Source organism: Orussus abietinus, unplaced genomic scaffold (genome assembly GCF_000612105.2).
Source record: "Orussus abietinus isolate OABI.00-Male unplaced genomic scaffold, Oabi_2.0 scaffold66, whole genome shotgun sequence".
NCBI classification, from domain to species: Eukaryota; Metazoa; Arthropoda; class Insecta; order Hymenoptera; family Orussidae; genus Orussus; species Orussus abietinus.
The window spans coordinates 233,320-251,749 of NW_019394234.1; the positions used below are offsets into that span (position 1 = coordinate 233,320).

At 39.0% G+C, this 18,430-nt stretch overlaps 1 protein-coding gene across 1 annotated transcript in view; it reads left to right on the forward strand.

The window, feature by feature from the left end:
- LOC105699152 overlaps positions 1-18,430 on the forward strand; it is a 138,557-nt gene that overhangs the window by 113,338 nt on the left and 6,789 nt on the right. Inside the window, exon 6 of the mRNA XM_023434804.1 lies at positions 11,807-12,137. Within this exon, the coding sequence (XP_023290572.1) occupies positions 11,807-12,137 (331 nt within the window). The remainder of the gene's footprint in view (positions 1-11,806; positions 12,138-18,430) is intronic.

The following is an 18,430-nucleotide window of genomic DNA, read 5'->3' on the forward strand; positions in this document are numbered from 1 at the left end:
CGAATTTGCGCGAATTAACGCGAATTTTCGTAAATTTAGGTTGGTTTACTTAAGGTGAAGTGAAACACCCCTAGTAGCACAAAATATTTGTCCGATATTTTCTATATATTTAACGTACATATATTTATCGTACATTTTGTANCTAAATATGTCATTGAGATTTTCAACAAATATTTCAGATATCTTCGAATTAAATCTACAAGAAATCTTAAAAAATCTGTCGCTTGAGATATTTAGCAAAGATTACAAAGAAATATTTAAAAATTATTCTATGCTCCTAGGGACGTCGGGGAACTTGATTGACATCGGTGAGAAAGGTTTTTCTAAATACCTACGTTGCCAACGTTCGTTTTTATATTGACAGCTATGTCGAATTATATCGAGTATTGAACCAAATAGGGTACTCCATCTGTCGTTTTCATACAATAATTATAAAGAAATCGAAATAAAACTCCAGAAATCCCCTGGATTCATGGTTTCTGAAGCCCTAACTGACTGCAGAGTGACCCCCTGCGCCAATCTGTGATTTTCGTGTCAACTAAATTTTCACTCCGAGACCTCTTGTTACCATCGTTTTAGCATAGAAGCGCATAAGACACTTTTTTTGGCCTTTATCCCGTTCAAATGCGAGTTTATCGATTACCAGAGTATTCACAGAGATGAGTTGTTGAGATAAGATGAGATTTCTCACGGGTACGGTCGCGCGATCGCGTCCTGCGCTGCCTCCTGGTGCAGAATGTGGGACGGCTAATGCACTTGCCACCTGATACCCCCCAATGACGGCCTAATTCAGGGATTCTCCTTATCTCTGCTCCCAACTCATCTCCCTGATAGCAAACATCGTTTAACATCTTTTAACATCTCTTAGTCTCTAACATCTTTTAACATCTCTTAGTCTTTAAAATCTTTTAACATCTCTTACTCTCTAACATATTTTTACATATCTTACTCTCTAACATCTTTTAACATCTCTTACTCTTTAACATCTTTTTACATCTCTTACTCTCTAACATCTTTTAACATCTCTCTTACTCATTTCAAATCGGCAGCTCCTTAATGATGAAATTTATTGGATCCGTCATTCAACGATCGGATATTTCTATAAATAGTAAATTAACGATTCACCCTGATTGACATGACTCGTGATAGGGCATAGCTCTGTGGCATATCGGGCCATTGAACAATGAATATTAGGAATTCGCAAGGATCAGCAACCTTCACTGAGTACGTATCAATTAATAAACACTGACGTCACGGACACGCGGCGACTGAAAATCGATCATGGAAAATGATGCAAGTGCCAAAAACATGGATTTGCAATTTTTTAGAGTTAAGAGCCGGACCGAACAAAACAGTGAATTTTCTACCGCCGAGAAAACGTAATAAGATTATTCTAAAGGTTTTACCCTGTAATTGTACGAAACAACGGTTGGAATATGAGAAAGAGTTAATATACCCTATAAAAGGTTATGAACGAAGAGGATTAAAAAGCAGAATACTTTCATATTTCGACCAAAAATTAGCCGAATGCAGTTCTAGTTACACCTGTAAAGCCCATAGCGCAGCATACATTCATGCACTCTCATTAGCTGGCACGCATCCTAACAACCGTGGCAACGAATTTGAATTGCAAATTGTTCCAAATGGGTCAGGTTTAATTACAACTTCGTTTAAACAAATCTCCATTCATTTCTCTGGGAGAGAAAAGTAGCGAGTTTGGAAAATGCGGGAGAGCAGAGGAAGTGAATATTAAAAGGAAATGCAAAAAAAAAAGAGAAATCCCTATGGTCTAATTTCGAAAGAGTGAAAACCCCAAACGAGCACGAAATGTAACAAGGAGTGAGTGCAATTTCTAAATGACTAAATGAGGAAAAATGCTCTATGGTAAAAAAATGTTTATCCCAAAAGAATACGAGGAAAAGAGGAAATCTCTCTACTCTAATTCTAAAGCGTTGAAACGTTCAAACTAGGACGACATGTAACTAAAAAAAGACGCAATTTCCAGACGACTAAATGTAGGAAACTGTTAAATGATAAAGAGGAAAAGGTACTCCACGAAGATAAGGTAGAATAGAAGACGTCTATATATTCTAACCGTAAAGCGTGAAAAGTCTAGCGAGCGCGAAACGTAATAAGGCATAAGTGCACTTTTTAATTAAGCACAGAAAGTATGTAGCAAGAAATGCCGAAAATGATTCATACCCCAAGGATTGTTAAGCAAAGCACCTCTTTTCAGACACAAATCTTGTTGTATCTGTAAAACGTAAGGCTCAACCAGGCTATACTCATTCACTTCCATGAATTAGTGCAGAACCTATCAGACAGTATGGCGTTTTTCAATTGCAAAATATGCAGAGTGATCACGATCAGGCTAGTTGTAATTTCATTGAAACAAATCCCCAACTGCCATTTCATGAGAAAGTGCAAAAATAGTCATTCAGGCGAGGTACAGAGGGAAGATTGAAAACAAAGAGGGCAATAAAAAAGAAATTTCTGTAATTCTAAATTAACAAAGACCCGATAAAGCGCAAGATGTGGTGAAGGACCATTACATGCTAGAGAGAAATTTAAACGACGAAACCTTTTAAATGACAAAAATGGTTCAGATCTTTGTAAAAGGTGGAAGAACCGCCCTCCGAGTGTTACAGTTGCAGTTGCAGTTGCAGCTTTAAAACAGCCCTTGACCCGTATTCGTCGCTCTCATTAGTTGGCACTCTCATCCTGACAGGCGTCACGAAGCATTTAAATTGCAAATTGTCTCGAACGGATCAGATTTAACTGAGATTTCTATTAAATGAATCTTCACCTGCTGGCCGAGAGAAAAAGAGTTCACTTTAAGGAACTCGAGGGAGTTGGAAGGAAAGAGGTCGAAGCGGGAGAAATGGATAAAGGAGGAAATTTTTGCCTCCTAATTACGAAGCGAGTAAGCCTCGGTAGGTGCGAAATGTGACGAAGAATTATTACACTCCCAGGGAAAAATTAAATAATAAAGATAATTAAGCAACGAACGAGTTTTCATTACGTGTCTCTTCAACATCCACTACTGAGACTATAAACGAGTTTAAACTCTAATAAAAATTTGATGAATCGTCCTAGACCAGGTTCTGTTGCAGTCACAGCTCATAATGCATCTTCTTTCACATTCGTCACTCACAATGTGGCACATTTAGGCCGAAGTACGCAGAAAACCGAGCTGACTCAGTTACAATTTCATAGAAACGACCCTCAATCTTCCGTGTCACTGAGAGAAGGAAGTTGTGAATCGAGAAAATCTGAAAAATAGAGAAATGGTAAAAAACGAAACAGGATATGAAAAAACACAGCCTTTATGGTCGGATTGTTGTAACTATAAAAAGCCCACATTGGTAAAAAAATCTCACAAAAAATGTTTCTAGGGAACATCAGATTTTTTTTCCTACAAAATTCCGAATGAAAAGGTTTACCAAATGGAAGTTATGTAACACACGAAAATTATCTGCACAGATATGAAGGTTTGCGACTTCATTCGCTTTAATTACTTGGCATATAATCCGGTGGAGTTAATTGTAAATTATTCCGCGCGCCGATTGTGTTACTTTGCGGTTTTACTGAAATGAATTCCAACCTACTGCTTGAAAGGAAAAATGTACATATTAAGAGACACGATAGAATTGAGGAGGAGAAAATTTGAGACGAGGAGAACGAATAAGAGGAAGGGAATTTCTGCCACCTAATTATGAAACGAGAGCGTCTTGGTAGGTACGAAATGTGCGAATCCCTACACTCACTGGGAAGAGATTAATAACAAAAGGAATTAAATAAAGATTGAATAAGAAATTTTAATAAAAGTTTGAGGAATTGTCGTTGTCCAAGTTGCAACTGCAACGTACTTTCTTTCAATTTTGTTATTCGGTGCACCGTAAAGTGCACTCGAGTCGCAAAGCACACAGAACTAATTTTACTCAACTTTGATTTGATTTAAATAAATTTCAATATTCTATGCCACGGTGGAAGGAAAATCATGAATCAAAGAAGTCCAAAGACCAAAAAGGGAAAGGAAAGCGAGCGAAAGAGGACGTGAAGAAAAATTCTGTGCCGTCTAATTATGAAACGACGAAACATATGTTAAAAAATTATTATTTAACAGGCATTATTTAATTCACGAAATTTAACCAACAAAGCACTGAGATTTACAATTTATCATTCAGTCGTTTCAATTATTTGCCACGTTACCTGGTGGGAGTCGTGACCCATTTTAATTGTAAATTATCTTGAACAGATCAGGTTTAATTGCGGTTTCATTGAAACGAATTTTCACTTTCTGGGAGAAACTGGAAACGGTGAGCTGTGAGAATACGAGAAAACGAGAGAAGTGGTAAGATAAAAGTGGAAAAAGTGAGGGTGACGGTGAAGAAGAGATCATTTCTACCACCCTAATTACAAAACGATGAAAGTGGGCAAACTAGGCTGTAGGTGTGACGAGGAATTATTACACTCTCAGGAGGATTAAATATTGAAGAAGGTTAAATAACGAGAAAGGTTTAAACCTTAATCGTCGGTATAATGAATTTCTTTGATCGGGCTTGCGACGACTGTACCGACTTCTTCAAAATTAATGCTTTAAAAAGGAGTCAATGAAGTATAATAACACGTGCAACAATTTCTTCTATATTATATACCGAAATATCGTAAATTTAATTAACCGTAATTTTCAATTTCATTAAAACCATTATTACCGGAGCAACGGCGCTCACAATAATTCTATAAGAACGTTATGTAGAAAAAAAAAATATTTATACAAATAAAACAGTCATGAAATAATGGAAATGCAATTTAAACATTGTAAACATACCCTTAACGTAAATGACCCATCTGGGTATGTATCTTTTAAAATCCTCAAAGCCACGTTTAATACCAATTTTTCCTAAACGACGTTACTTCCAATTTGCACCGACTGGATTAAATGTCCAAATAAAGTCAAAGAGAATTCATTTCAGACCTGAATCACAGGCTGAAATAAATGGTCAGATTTTTTTCATTTCTGAGCATTAAGCGCACGCTTAACCACCTCTCATAAATTGTGAATAGGGTTAAATTCCCCGAGATATGCATAGACCGATTCATCTGCCTCACAATACCATTCATAAATCCTTTTTTGACAAACTTTGCTTTATACCTTGGATTATTTTCCTGCTGGAATGTTCGGGCATAGTCCAGAATATATCGGGATAAACCCTCTGTACATTACGCGACACACCGTGATATCGGTAGTAATCCATTAAGTACATCATTATTAACTAAACCCTAAAATAACAAATCATTATCCGTACTTAATGGTAACGATAGCACCTGCATCGAGGATTGAACCTTTCGTTAATCGGACACCGAACAAATCTAATTCCATCGCTGTTAATTAAAGTAAACTTTAACTCTTTGCCAAACAAGACCTTTTCCTAGCTTTCCTCCGTCTATTTGAGACGCTCGCGAGTAGAATCCATCCCTTTTTTTGCGTTCTTTTTTTAAACGAATGGCTTTTCGACAACATCCGTCCATCAAGGCTATTTTCCACCAGTCCTCTTTCGCCCGCACCGTATCATTCACTGTCCCCTTTTTCACGAATTTCAGGGGTCGTTAGTAATAAACTTTTATCCAATTTTCGTAACAAAAGGCGGCCTGCCCTACAAAATAATGATTGATTTATTTGATATTTATTTAATGGATCCATGAAAAGAAATTGAATATTAACCCGTCGTTGTTTTCGGGTCGATCTCTGTTATTTGTATCAGGATTTCTTCGCGAGAGTAAATATAACGAATTCAACTTTAGTCTTTCTTCAAATGGTAAACAAAGTGTTGAAAAGTTCAAGATTCATCGTCGCCAAGCTGAGCAATCAAACTTTACAGTTGTGCCTGTTTTTTTTTCCGGGAAGACATGCCTTTTTTTTATTTAAATGTATTCCTTAATTAGCAGCAACCTTCTGATAGCGTAGTTAGTTTCCGGGGATCAGTATTAATCAGGGTATCAATGTCTATTATGACATCTCGTGAAGTACATTACAACTCTTGAAGTTCAATGTCGTAAAGATAGTAATTACTGACAATATAAGATATCCAAAAGAAATAACTAACGTCTTCGTGTAAGAACTAATGTGAACAGCTCGCATATTGGTGCAAAGCGATCGATTTGTATCCGGCAAGACACAAATTGTAAAATTGATGATCTGCCCAAACTTATTATCTGTACAATGTCAAGGCACTGGATGAATAATGGTGTTCCACCTTTAGAAAAGAAAATCAATAGTGTCGCGATGAATTCGCTTCATAGGAAAAGACTTGATTTATCGCTTATTATTAACTTGGTAACTCGTTATACAGCGATAAACTATCGTAACGCGAAACAAGCTATATACAATTGGATATATCGCAAAAGTTTTATCATTGATTAATGACACTTTACCTATAAGCATATCGAGATGGATTTTTGCATTAGTAACATTTTCAAGCTCTACGAAATGGAAAATTGTGGAATGGAAATAATTATACCACGTACCAAAAATAAACTACTAAAGCATACATGGAAAATATAATTAAAAGAAATATGAAACTAAATCACATATTCCTGTGAGATATTTCAAAGAAAATGTAGCAGCTATAATTCATTATTTGCTTATGATATATCAATATAATATCTCGTGAATTAAATTTCAGTTAGTGCGTTTGAAATCGATGCAATTTTCTATAAGAGGATATTTAATCTAGTCCATTAAGGATGTATCAAAGTCGGTACGCTTAGATTTGTATAAATTATAGATTATTAAATATTCATTTTATTTATATGACCAATATACCGTAGGTACAAAAAATTTGGCCTGGATCATTCCAAGTTACAGTAATAAATCTATTGCGTAAAATATCAATGCAACGCTGATCTTGAAATATTAATACAGGTTAACTTTTAATTTCATACAATTCTAAACTCTGACTGCATAATATAACCTTTGGGCAAGTAATCACCGTGTTTCTCTGAAATGAAATTCGCTTTGACAACATCCCGTTCAAATGGAAAGCCGGAGCCAGTCTAGTGACAGAGATAGCAGTCAAACTTAACTTAATAATAATATTCGTATCGCGAAACACAATCGGATTAATTGCAAGGAAACCATTTCCGTTCCCTAATTATATCATACTCGAGGATAGAATATAATCGAGCCACCTCCGAGAAGTTCACAATAATGTTCATATGAATCTTTCTAATAGATAGAGCAAACTCTCGGTTTTTACAATTCCGCTTAAAACGCTAATACCCTAGTAGCATAGAATAATTTCGAAATATTTCTTTGTAATCTTTGCTAAATATCTCAAGCGACAGATTTAGTATCAATAATTTATAAACATATAAAGAAATATTTTTTAACTTATTAATATAATACGTAGTAGAAATATATTATGAAAACACATGAGCTAATATTATATAAATATTATAGAGGCAATATTTTAAAGTAAACGTTTTGCAAATATTTCAAATATCTGCTAAATATTTACAAAATGTACGATATTCATTAAATATATAGAAAACATAGGACATATATTTTGTGCTACTAGGGTAATGACGTCCAACGGTGTCAAGTTAATAAGACGAAGCGAGCTGCCTGGAAAATTAGTTTTTTCAATCTAAGGTGGATCGCGTTGCGAACAATTTATCTCCCTTTAGAATTTTGTATTATTCCAAGAGCCACGGGTAGGATTTAAAACGAAGGAAGCATTAATTATGCTTGCCAGGAAAAACTGCGGAGTTTTTTTCGGTGGTCATCACGGAAACCCCAAGAGTCGAGGGGGGAAATACAGAAGAAACACCTCACCAAAGCATAGGAGTAGAAAAGTCATTATCCCTCGAGAATATTGATTTGGTACAGACTTTGGGTACATGGAAATCATATCAATGTGCTAAACGTATTTCAAACCAGTCAGTTGGATCTGTAAAAATGATTATTAAATATTTTTTTCGAACAAAGACAATATAAAATTGAGCTTCACCATAATTCCTCTTAAAAAATACCGGCTTCAATGGAGGTTTTTATTTTGTATTATTTTGAATTCTGGTCCACTTTGATTAAACAGTGAATTTTTACGAACGTTTAGAAACTACGTAGCAATGAAATTATTTTAAAGAGGTACAAATTCGAATGGTTTTCGATTAAATTCGATTGAAGTTTACGATGATCATTACGACAAATTTTCCTGCAAAAAACTGAAATATGAAAAAGTATTAAAATACAATCAATAACTATCTCACAAATCACATGGAAGGAAACCCATTTCCCTAGTAGCACTAAATATTTGTCCTATTTTTTTTATATATCTAACAAATATCGTACATTTTGTAAATATTTAGCAGACATTTGAAATATTTGCAAAACATTTACTTTAGAACATTATCCCTATAATATTTATATAATATTAGCTCCACGTGTTTTCATAATATTTTTCAAACAGATATACAAAACGTTCCGTTTCATTTTAATATAAATATTTTTTAAATATTATTTACCGAATACATTATAAACGTTTTAAAAAGATTTAAAATCAAAATCACACGTTTGCTCCCATAATGAAATAGCGGCACGAAAATATTACAAAAATTTGTCGTGTTCTTTTATACCAAATGAAGTGTCCGATAATAATCGCGAAGTAAAAAATATATTTTTATTATATGTTCCTAAATTAAAATATATAATCTCTATATATGTTTATAAATGACTGAAACTAAATATGTCATTGAGATTTTCAACAAATATTTCAGATACCTTCGAATGAAATCTACAAGAAATCTTAAAAAATCTGTCGCTTGAGATATTCAGCGAAGATTACAAACAGATATTTAGAAATTATTCTATGCTACTCGGGTTAGTGGGCTGCATGAATATTCCATTCAATTGCAACTAAATTTTCAAACTTGTGAACGAAAGTGAAATCCCTTTTAACCACTTAACAGTTAATTTAAACTCGTTCCGATGTAGCCAAACGGAGGAGGAATTACGGGAGGTAGTGGAAGCAGACCGAAGGAATGTTTTATTATATGATTACGTATACAACCGCCCCACGGCATTAATATTCGAATAAATATGCACTGTTCTCGATGTAAAGCGCAGAATATTAACGCGGATCCTGTAACAAATCCGGCAAAAGGTTTACCCTCGCCGTGATTAATGGTAATAACGTCACCTGGACCTGCGCAATCTGCAAACACAGGAAAATAGATAAGCATTACGGGAATTAAACGAATACGAAAAATCGAGGGACACTGTCGGTGCGACATTTTCATTTTTCTTCGCAAATCCTAGCGGGAAGATAAACCCGAGTCCCTCGTTGGTGTAATTACGGCCCCCGATTCGGAATTCCTTATTTCCAGCGAAAGCGTCTTCTTCGAAATAAAAAAAATCCAAGTATCAACGAAAAAGACGGATTTCATAAGGAAAAGCGGAAAATTAATTCGGCCGACGAGTTTCCCTTGATAAGATGCCCGACCGCGGAAGGGAAACGACGATTATTAAGAGTAACGAGTAAGGTAATTGCGAAGATCCTGACAATTTGAATTACGAAACCCGGACTTACGCTCCATGGATATGTCTGTATAAAAGAAAATAATAATAATAAAATAAAATAAACGGATAAATAATTAGTCCCAGAGTACAATCGATCGAGATGGGTACAGCCGGTAATTACTTTAGGGATTAAGGTAAACGCTCTGTTGCACCGAGCGCGTATCGATAAATGAGCTTAAATGCCTCAAATACTACCACGAGAGTTTATTGACAAATGATTCGTCCAATTCTGCCTACGAAACATTATTGATTTAGAAATACTGGTTCGAATATTCACTACCACGCATCCGTTCCAGAAATACCGTAATCTAATAAGCTGTCGTGGGTGTAGTGGTAATGATTTCTCGAGAGAGTACGCACGATTCGTTAATAAATGATCAAGGGATTAGAGGACTAAATCCCAAAGGCAATTAGTGCCTCGCTATCTCTGATTTCAAATATGATGGGTTATATACGTCACCTGCGAGTTATCAGGAATCCGTGTGAGTTTCGATATCAACTGGGGCCGAGCGGATGGGTAAAAACTTTTATTGCAATTGTTACCGGATATGAACCACTGTGTTCTTTACGGGATTTTCAAACTACGTAAAACTATCGAGTTTCGCTCTTTTCTCTGAAACGATATATACCCTAGTAGCATAGAATAATTTCTAAATATTTCTTTGTAATCTTTGCTAAATATCTCAAGCGACAGATTTTTTAAGATTTCTTGTAGATTTAATTCGAAGATATTTGAAATATTTGTTGAAAATCTCAATGATATATTTAGTTTCAATAATTTATAAACATATAGGGAAATATTTTTTAACTTAGTAACATAATAAAAATACATTTTTTACTTCACGACTATTATTGGACACTTCATTTGGTATCAAGAAACACGAGAAATTTGTCTAATATTTTCGTTCCGCTATTTCATTATGGGAGCAAAACATGTGATTTGAATTTTAAATATTTTTAAAACGTTTATAATGTATTCGGCAGATGATATTTAAAAGATACTTGTATTAAAATGAAACGAAATGTTTTGTATATCTGGTAGAAATATATTATGAAAACACATGGAGCTAATATTCATATAAATATTATAGAGATAATATTCTAAAGTAAACGTTTGGCAAATATTTCAAATGTCTGCTAAATATTTACAAAATGTACGATATACGTTCAATATATAGAAAATATAGGACAAATATTTTGTGCTACTAGGGTAGGTTGCAATGGAAAAAAGCTGTATAAGTGAAATTCCTTACCGCGTGTTCGTTCTGGGATACAAAATGGTTTAGCTAAGGAATATTCGAGTAATAAATAAAGTATTTAAGTACAAATTTATAAAATCGATTTTTATCGTTTAAAAACATGGTCAACATTTTACATTATGAATATATGCTATGAGACGATAAAATAATTGCTGACTAAATTTTCTCGGATGTCTCCGGTCTTGATTATGTAGGCTACATACGTTATAGTACAACTTCGAATAATACGTATTACGCGGAATAACCATTTTCGAAAGTCGTTTCTTCTGTACTCATATAATCAAGGGACACAACGGTCCCGACGATACATGAAATTTCTACACGAGACGAATCCTCTTTACAAAAATCCAATCGTCGTTTTCACAAAGCGCCGATCCGACACTTATCGTACGCAATATATCGAAGGACACTCGAGCCATCGGATTCATCGTTGAGGACTAGGGATACCGACGTGTCGACCACGTCAAAAGGGTTGGAAATAATCGAACGCCCTCGTCAGCCATGGAAAGAACAAGAACAATTTGGGACAGTTTACCGGGAAAGGGGGGAAGGCTCAAAAACCTAACATAACGCTAAAGAATAACGGGCACAGACCCGACGAAAAGCCCAAATGAGACTAATTAATTCGAGTATATCGAGTAAAAAATGATGGGAGCCCCGAACGGATCGAGCGGGGGAGAGACCAAGAGGTGGAAGATGGGAATTAGCGAGATACGAGAAATTCAATTCGGAATACGAACGGTCCAATTTTGGGAGTGAGCGAGAGAGAGAAAGAGAGAGCGAAAGAGAGAGAGTGAACGGGAAAGAGAGGAAGAGGAAAGTCGAGAGGAAGCATTAAAAGGAAAGAGAGGAAGAGAGAAAAAGAGAAAGAGAAAGGAGGAAGGCTCCGGCGGGGGCCGCTCGTCCAATCGCAGGGAAAGACTGACACCCCGAAGACTGATAGCTCTCTTCTACCGTTGATTCGCAGATACGTCTTCACGATAGTGAGCTACCTCATCGGGGTCTTCATCTTCGCGACGATCGTCGGCCAAGTCGGCAACGTCATCACCAATAGGAACGCCAATCGGCTCGAGTTCGAGAGACTCCTGGACGGGGCCAAGACATACATGAGGCATCACAAGGTCCCAGGGGGCATGAAACGCAGGGTGCTCAGGTGGTACGATTACAGCTGGTCCAGGGGCAGAATCCAGGGCGGCGGGGACATCAACACCGCCCTAGGGCTGCTCCCCGATAAGCTCAAGACCGAGCTGGCCCTCCACGTCAATCTCTCGGTGCTTAAGAAGGTCACCATCTTCCAGGTGAGCACTCCAAGACACCGAAATCCGGTCTAAGAGTTGGTTACCCGGGATTTAGACGTCCCACCTTACCCCGAAGACCGCCCCACCCCATGAGTTGGATCAGGCGCGATAATGGCCCTATCACGATCACTTCGAATCCTGGGGGGTACGGGGGAAAGATTTCTATTAGGAGAATGACTTATCCCTTACACGAGACCCTTGTAAGAGTTTTTGTATTCCTACAATCTAAACGTGAGGTTTTCATTAAGAGTGAATCATGAATTTAGGTGAAGGATTCTCAGTGAATCCAGAATCTCAAGCAGTTGTCTTCCTTTAAACACAAGGGTTGTCTTTACAAGTTATTTAGGTTGCTGTGTTTTACAAAATCGAACTCTTGTGTCTACGCAAGTTTAACTAGAATGATAGGAAAAATGGCTTGAGTTAGAGACATCTTGATTTCCTAAGACATTTTATACGTACGTAATGCATGCAATTAATACCCTCGGTTCTAAAAAAAAAAATGATAAGGTTGAAATGAATAGAAGCAATTTGAAAATACCGGTACCGATGTGGGGACATCCTTCCAAATAATGGGAAATCTGTGCCTGGAATCGTTTTTACATCCAGCTTCCAAACCGTATTGCATATATATTTCCCTGCCTTTTTCATCTCCGTGCAGAAAATCTATAAATTGGGAGAGGCAATATCTCTGAATTGACCTCAACCCACTCGAGGCGATTCGATGCACCTTCCTCGGTGAATTTCTCTAGAATTTCTAAGACACCATTAGGAGAGGTTTAGGGTGGCAGGAACCCCGAGAGGAAAGGAAGATATGAAATGAAATATCTTATCGATGCTCTCTACACGTAAGACTGCACGAACGAAATCTGATCTCCGGATGCAATGCTTCCTCCACCTATCCACTTTCGTTCGGTATTTTAATGACGTTCTCCGATGCTCACCGGGAGCAACTCTCCGAGGAACGTCGGCCTGTAATTCAAAACTACGTAAAAAGCGTCCCGCCTCGAATTACTGCGGTTTCGAGTATCTCGGCACTCAGCGTTATCATTACCGGTGACACCGTTATCACCGGTTCCGCGTGGTTTCAACGAGATGAAATTGTGATTCGAAAGTAAGAACGGAGAATGAATTTCTGGATTTCTCCACAGATGTTACTCTTTCGTCCCCAGGCAAAGTGAAGTAGATCGAAAAATAGATACTACCGCGATCCTCGTAACGTTGAAATAAAGTTAAATTATTTGCTCGTATCTGATAAGGAACGGAGGAAAATCCCATCCGCCGTCCTATCGATCGTTACTTCCAAAAAATTCAAGAAGGGGCCTAAACGTTTCTCATGCTCCGTCTCTATCACTTGACGCGATTAACTTTACAAGACCTGCAAACGAATCTTCATGGTCCCTAATAGTTGAAGACGCAGTTCAATCTCTGATCCTGCCTAACAGACCGTCGAAAAAGCAAAACCTCGTGCCCTGCCCAGCCGATTATTCCTCCTTAAAAGTCAAAAGGAAATCGCAAACTCTCCTCCCCCTCTACCACTATCCGCGGGTGCAACCAATTTTACCAAACCTGTAACCGATATCACTGGGTACAACCCCTACCCGGTCGAGGGGAAACCCAACCCTCGCTCCTTCCCAACAAGGAACCAGCAAGGCAGAATTTCAAGCACTATCCAGCCAATTGTCTCTAAAAAAGAAGGCAAGAAAAAACACCGAGGCTTCTCACCCCCAATCACTATCCGCAATAAACCCTGCCTAAAGCCTAGAAACAAGTCAGTCGAGCCCCGTCACCCGACGAAAGGAGATTCGCCCGTGCCATTAGAGGGTGGAAGTGACGCAAACGCGAGCGGATTTACTCCGATCTTGGCTAAATTCCCTCTTGGAGGACTCGAGGAAAATCGAGCCCGAGTGCCTCGGGTACCACAAAGCGCCACAAAGCGAGATCCTAGGAGGTTCGGGCGCGAGACGAGGGTCGCGGGCGTCCATTGTGGAAATAATATCTTAAGAATTTCCATCTGCCTTTGCGCGGCGGGTCGAGGCGAGCCGTCGGCCCCGGATAAGTCAAAGGAACACGGTTAATTAAGCTTCAAGGCGGCGGGGCACAAAGCCCAAACCCTTCCACTCCGTGGAGAATCCCGTTTATTTATGCCTACCTGGGCGGGCGGACGTAGGTGCCGATGCCGCTCGAGCATGCAAGGTCGACTCGGGGGGGCGATATCAATCGATATCGGTCTATCGCATCCGAGTCGGACGATGCAGCCACCCCGAGGACGTGTCCTCCTTGTGGATCTCGAAAAACGGCGGCCAACGTTTCGTCGCACATGAGGGTAACCCGTAAATCTAAGCTAAGGTCGATAAATCGGTAAGAAAAAGGGAATCACCCAACATCGACGTTAACCCTTTCATTACGACTGAACAGTACGCTCCGCCAGACAACCACCACTGAACGCGACACCGCGCCGAAAGAGTGTATATTGCGCTTCGGCATTCGAACTTATGTCTTCCACCTGAACAACGCCTCCATGACTGCCATTTGTATGTACACTTTTCTAAGTGTTAAATAACAGCTGTTCGCTCCGTCAGACAACCACCACTGAACGCGACACCGCGCCGAAAGAGTGCATATTGCGCTTCGACAGTCTTCGGTATTTGAACTTGCGTCTTCCACCTAAACAACGCCTCCTTGACTACTTTTTGTATGTACATTTTTCTAAGTGTTAAATAACAACTGTTCGCTCCGCCAGACAACCACCACTGAACGCGACACCGCGCCGAAAGGGTGCACCTTTGCGCTTCGGCAGTCTTCGGTATTCGAATTTGCGTCTTCCACCTGAACAACACCTCCTCGACTGCCTTTTATAAGTACACTTTTCTAAGTGTTAAATAACAACTGTTTCCTCGCATTATTCCATTATTAAATTTCCAAATAAAAGTCTAACCTTAAACTTTTAAGAAATTAAAAGTTATCCCAATAGCTGGTCTTCTCGTCTCGTCTCGATGGCCAAACTGTGTTACGTATGTTCAAGATGTACTTTTAGGATGATTAATACAATACGGGTCAATACAATCAAAAGATACTCTGCAGATATGGCCGAATTTGTTACCGGCGCTCGTAACGAAAGGGTTAACGATCCTCCGGTAATGGTGCCTGATGAACTATAGCTGAGCACTATCGTCAAAAAATCGCAGATATCCTAATCTCAAGTGAGGGACCAATTGAATCCACCTGTTGGTGGATGAGAGTTTAGGTCGAAGTGAAGGTACCATAGTGTTATCGTCGTTCGAGTATTTCCTTGATAAAAAGAATTGTCATCCAATCAGGGTGCAGAAGGCCTCGAAGAACCTCCGATAAGTTCCATTTCAGGTGATATCGAGCTTTCCTTGTATCTTAACTCCTTTTACATTGACGAGTATTAGAGAAGCATAGATTTGAGTTAGCGCTTGGGGATTACAAAGAGATAATTACAGCATATTTAGATAGTCCGGGTCTAGAAGTAGATGAATTTTTGTCAATTGAAATGAAAGATTTGCAAATAGTTAAATGTGTTCCCGACAAGCATATCAGGGTATTATGTGACATCGTTGGAGTTACCGGATGCCTCTCGTCGTGATTCCCATATGAACATAATAAAGTATTCCGATTCGCGGAGTAGGCTAAACGTCCCAGGCCCATGAAAGATTAGGCTAATCAATCGTGCTATTGTTGTCCCCGCCCTTATCGCGCGCCCCTTAATGACGCATTGGACGGCGGGAACATCGTCGATCGTAGCCGGTTAATCGAATAGTTTCTCCCAGCCTAATCCGAACTGTCGATAAAGCTATTATCCGTATAACGATTCGATCGGCCGACATGTCCCGGATAATTATTCAAGGGTCCATCAGTCGAACATTGGAGCCGATAAATATACGGAACTCGTCGGGATCAACTCTTGCCTCGAATCACGACGCCGCCCGCTCTTGTCACCTTATCACCTTCGATAGTTCAATGGACTTTATCTCCAACCTTCTCCTCTTTCTCTCCAGAATCACCTCCTATTTCGCATCCTGCTGTTCGCTCCCCATTTTTCTCCTAATTCGGTGTCTCCCCTGCTTCAATTTTCCTTTCTCTCCTCCTCTCCGGTTACCTTTAATTATCTCCAATTCCTCCCTTGGTTTCTCCCTCCCGTTCCATTCTCCACCTCGATCTCTTCCCTCTTCGCTATATCCCAATACATCTATTTCTCACATTTCTCGTTTTTGAAGGATTGACAAAGGATGAGCAGGAGAAAAATCGGAGTCAGAGCCTGAAGACGAAAAACGACCGGTATCCTTTAATCTCGCTCTCTCAAACGCGTCCGTGCTGTTCGTTGGTTAGTGACGGACTGCACAATTCGGGAGTCCGTCGCTATTACATCTTTCTCTAATTTTTCCATCGAAAGCCGAGGAGAAGTTTCTAAAGCGTTACGATCAGTTACAATGTCCAACAGTTAGAGGCTTCTAAAACACTTCGATCCGCTACATTTCCTTTCCGGTCCCCTTCAAGCACCTCTCATTTCTCCCTCTCTCCCTCCCTGCGAAAAATCGACCCTTCGTAAGGGTCATCGTTGCGTTATTAAGGTGATATGAAAGGGTCGTTCTATACATCAAAACGTCGAAACATGAAACCTTTCTCAAAACTAGGTGCTTCGAATCATTTGAAACTTCGGCGCATGATTACGAGTGCCCTAAGGAAGAGCGCGATGCTCGTGAAATATCGTTTTTCAGAAAAATTGATTTTCATTGGTCTAGACTAGAACGAAGATCACATTTTTTGTAAAAAAAAAAAATTTCACGAACATCGCGTTCTTCCTTAGGGCCTTCATAATCGCGTGTCGAAGTTTCAAATGATTCGGTACACCCAGTTTGGAGATAAGTTTGATCAATATTTTCACGTTTTGATGTATAGAGTGACCCTATTCATATCACCTTAAGGTGAAGTGAAACACGTCGAGGAACTTGATCGACGTCGATAAAGAAGATTTTTCTAAATGCCTACGTTGCCGATGTTCGTTTTTATATTGACAGCTGTGTCGAATTATATTGAATATTGTACAAAATGGCATACTCCACCTGTCGTTTTCCTACAGTAAACATCAAGAAATCGAAGTAAAACTCGAGAAATCCTCTGGATTCATGCTTTCCAAGGCCCTAATTGACTGCAAAGGGACCCCTTGCGCCATCTGTGATTTCCAAGTAAATTAAACTTTCACTGCGAGACCTCGTATTACCATCGTTTTGACATAGAAGCGCATACAACACTTTTTTCGCCTTTATTCCGTTCAAATGCGAATTTATCGATTACCAGAGTGTTCTAAATTCTCGTAAAATTGTCGTAACCCTTTCGATTCTCATATGAGAGCCTTCGATAATTGTATATTGATCGAAATATGAGAGCTCGACGCCATTTTGGTTCTGGCCTGGGACAAGTTAAAGAATTTTTTACAAAAATCCAAATTTTGAATTTGTCAGGACAATTCTTAGATGATCAGGAGTGATTTGTCAAAGTTTCGGACAGTTTGGTCCAATACCCTTAAAACTAAATGTTGTATTCGAGTCGACTGATTTGAAGGGGGTTTCACTTCACCTTAACCACCCCAATAGGAGTCCTCGGAGCGCGACCCTCGACAATGGGAAAGTGTTCCTGCCGGCTGTTATTAGGGCCTCGTGTAATTGGCACGATACCCAGCCGTTCTTAATTGACGACGCGATAGTCGCTCGCCTTCATAAAGCCGCGCGTTATACGAGTCCGTCATTAGGTCGCGGATATCGCGCCAGCGCGGGAATCCGCTAATCCGCGAATCCGCGAATACGCGGAGGGGTGCGAGCACCCTTTTGCCATTAACGAGCCCCATTGTCGATCGGATGAATAAGTTCGTCGCTCCGTGCTCGCGTGGATGGAGACGGATCGCGGTTTCCGCGTGGAAACTGGATCGACGTCGCGACCCTATGCCCAACACTTCCCTCTGTACAGGTTTAACGAAGGAAATTAGATGGCACGCGATGGGGAGGCTCGGCTATATATTAACCCTAGGCACTTGGAATACCGGCATGAACATTTATTGTCAAGATGCGACACAGCCCGGGAAGGTTCCGATAGGAAAGCCTGTATCCCTAGTAGCATAGAATAATTTCTAAATATTTCTTTGTAATCTTTGCTAAATATCTCAAGCGACAGATTTTTTAAGATTTCTTGTAGATTTAATTCCGAAGATATCCGAAATATTTGTTGAAAATCTCAATGATATATTTAGTTTCAATAATTNAAAATATAGGACTAAT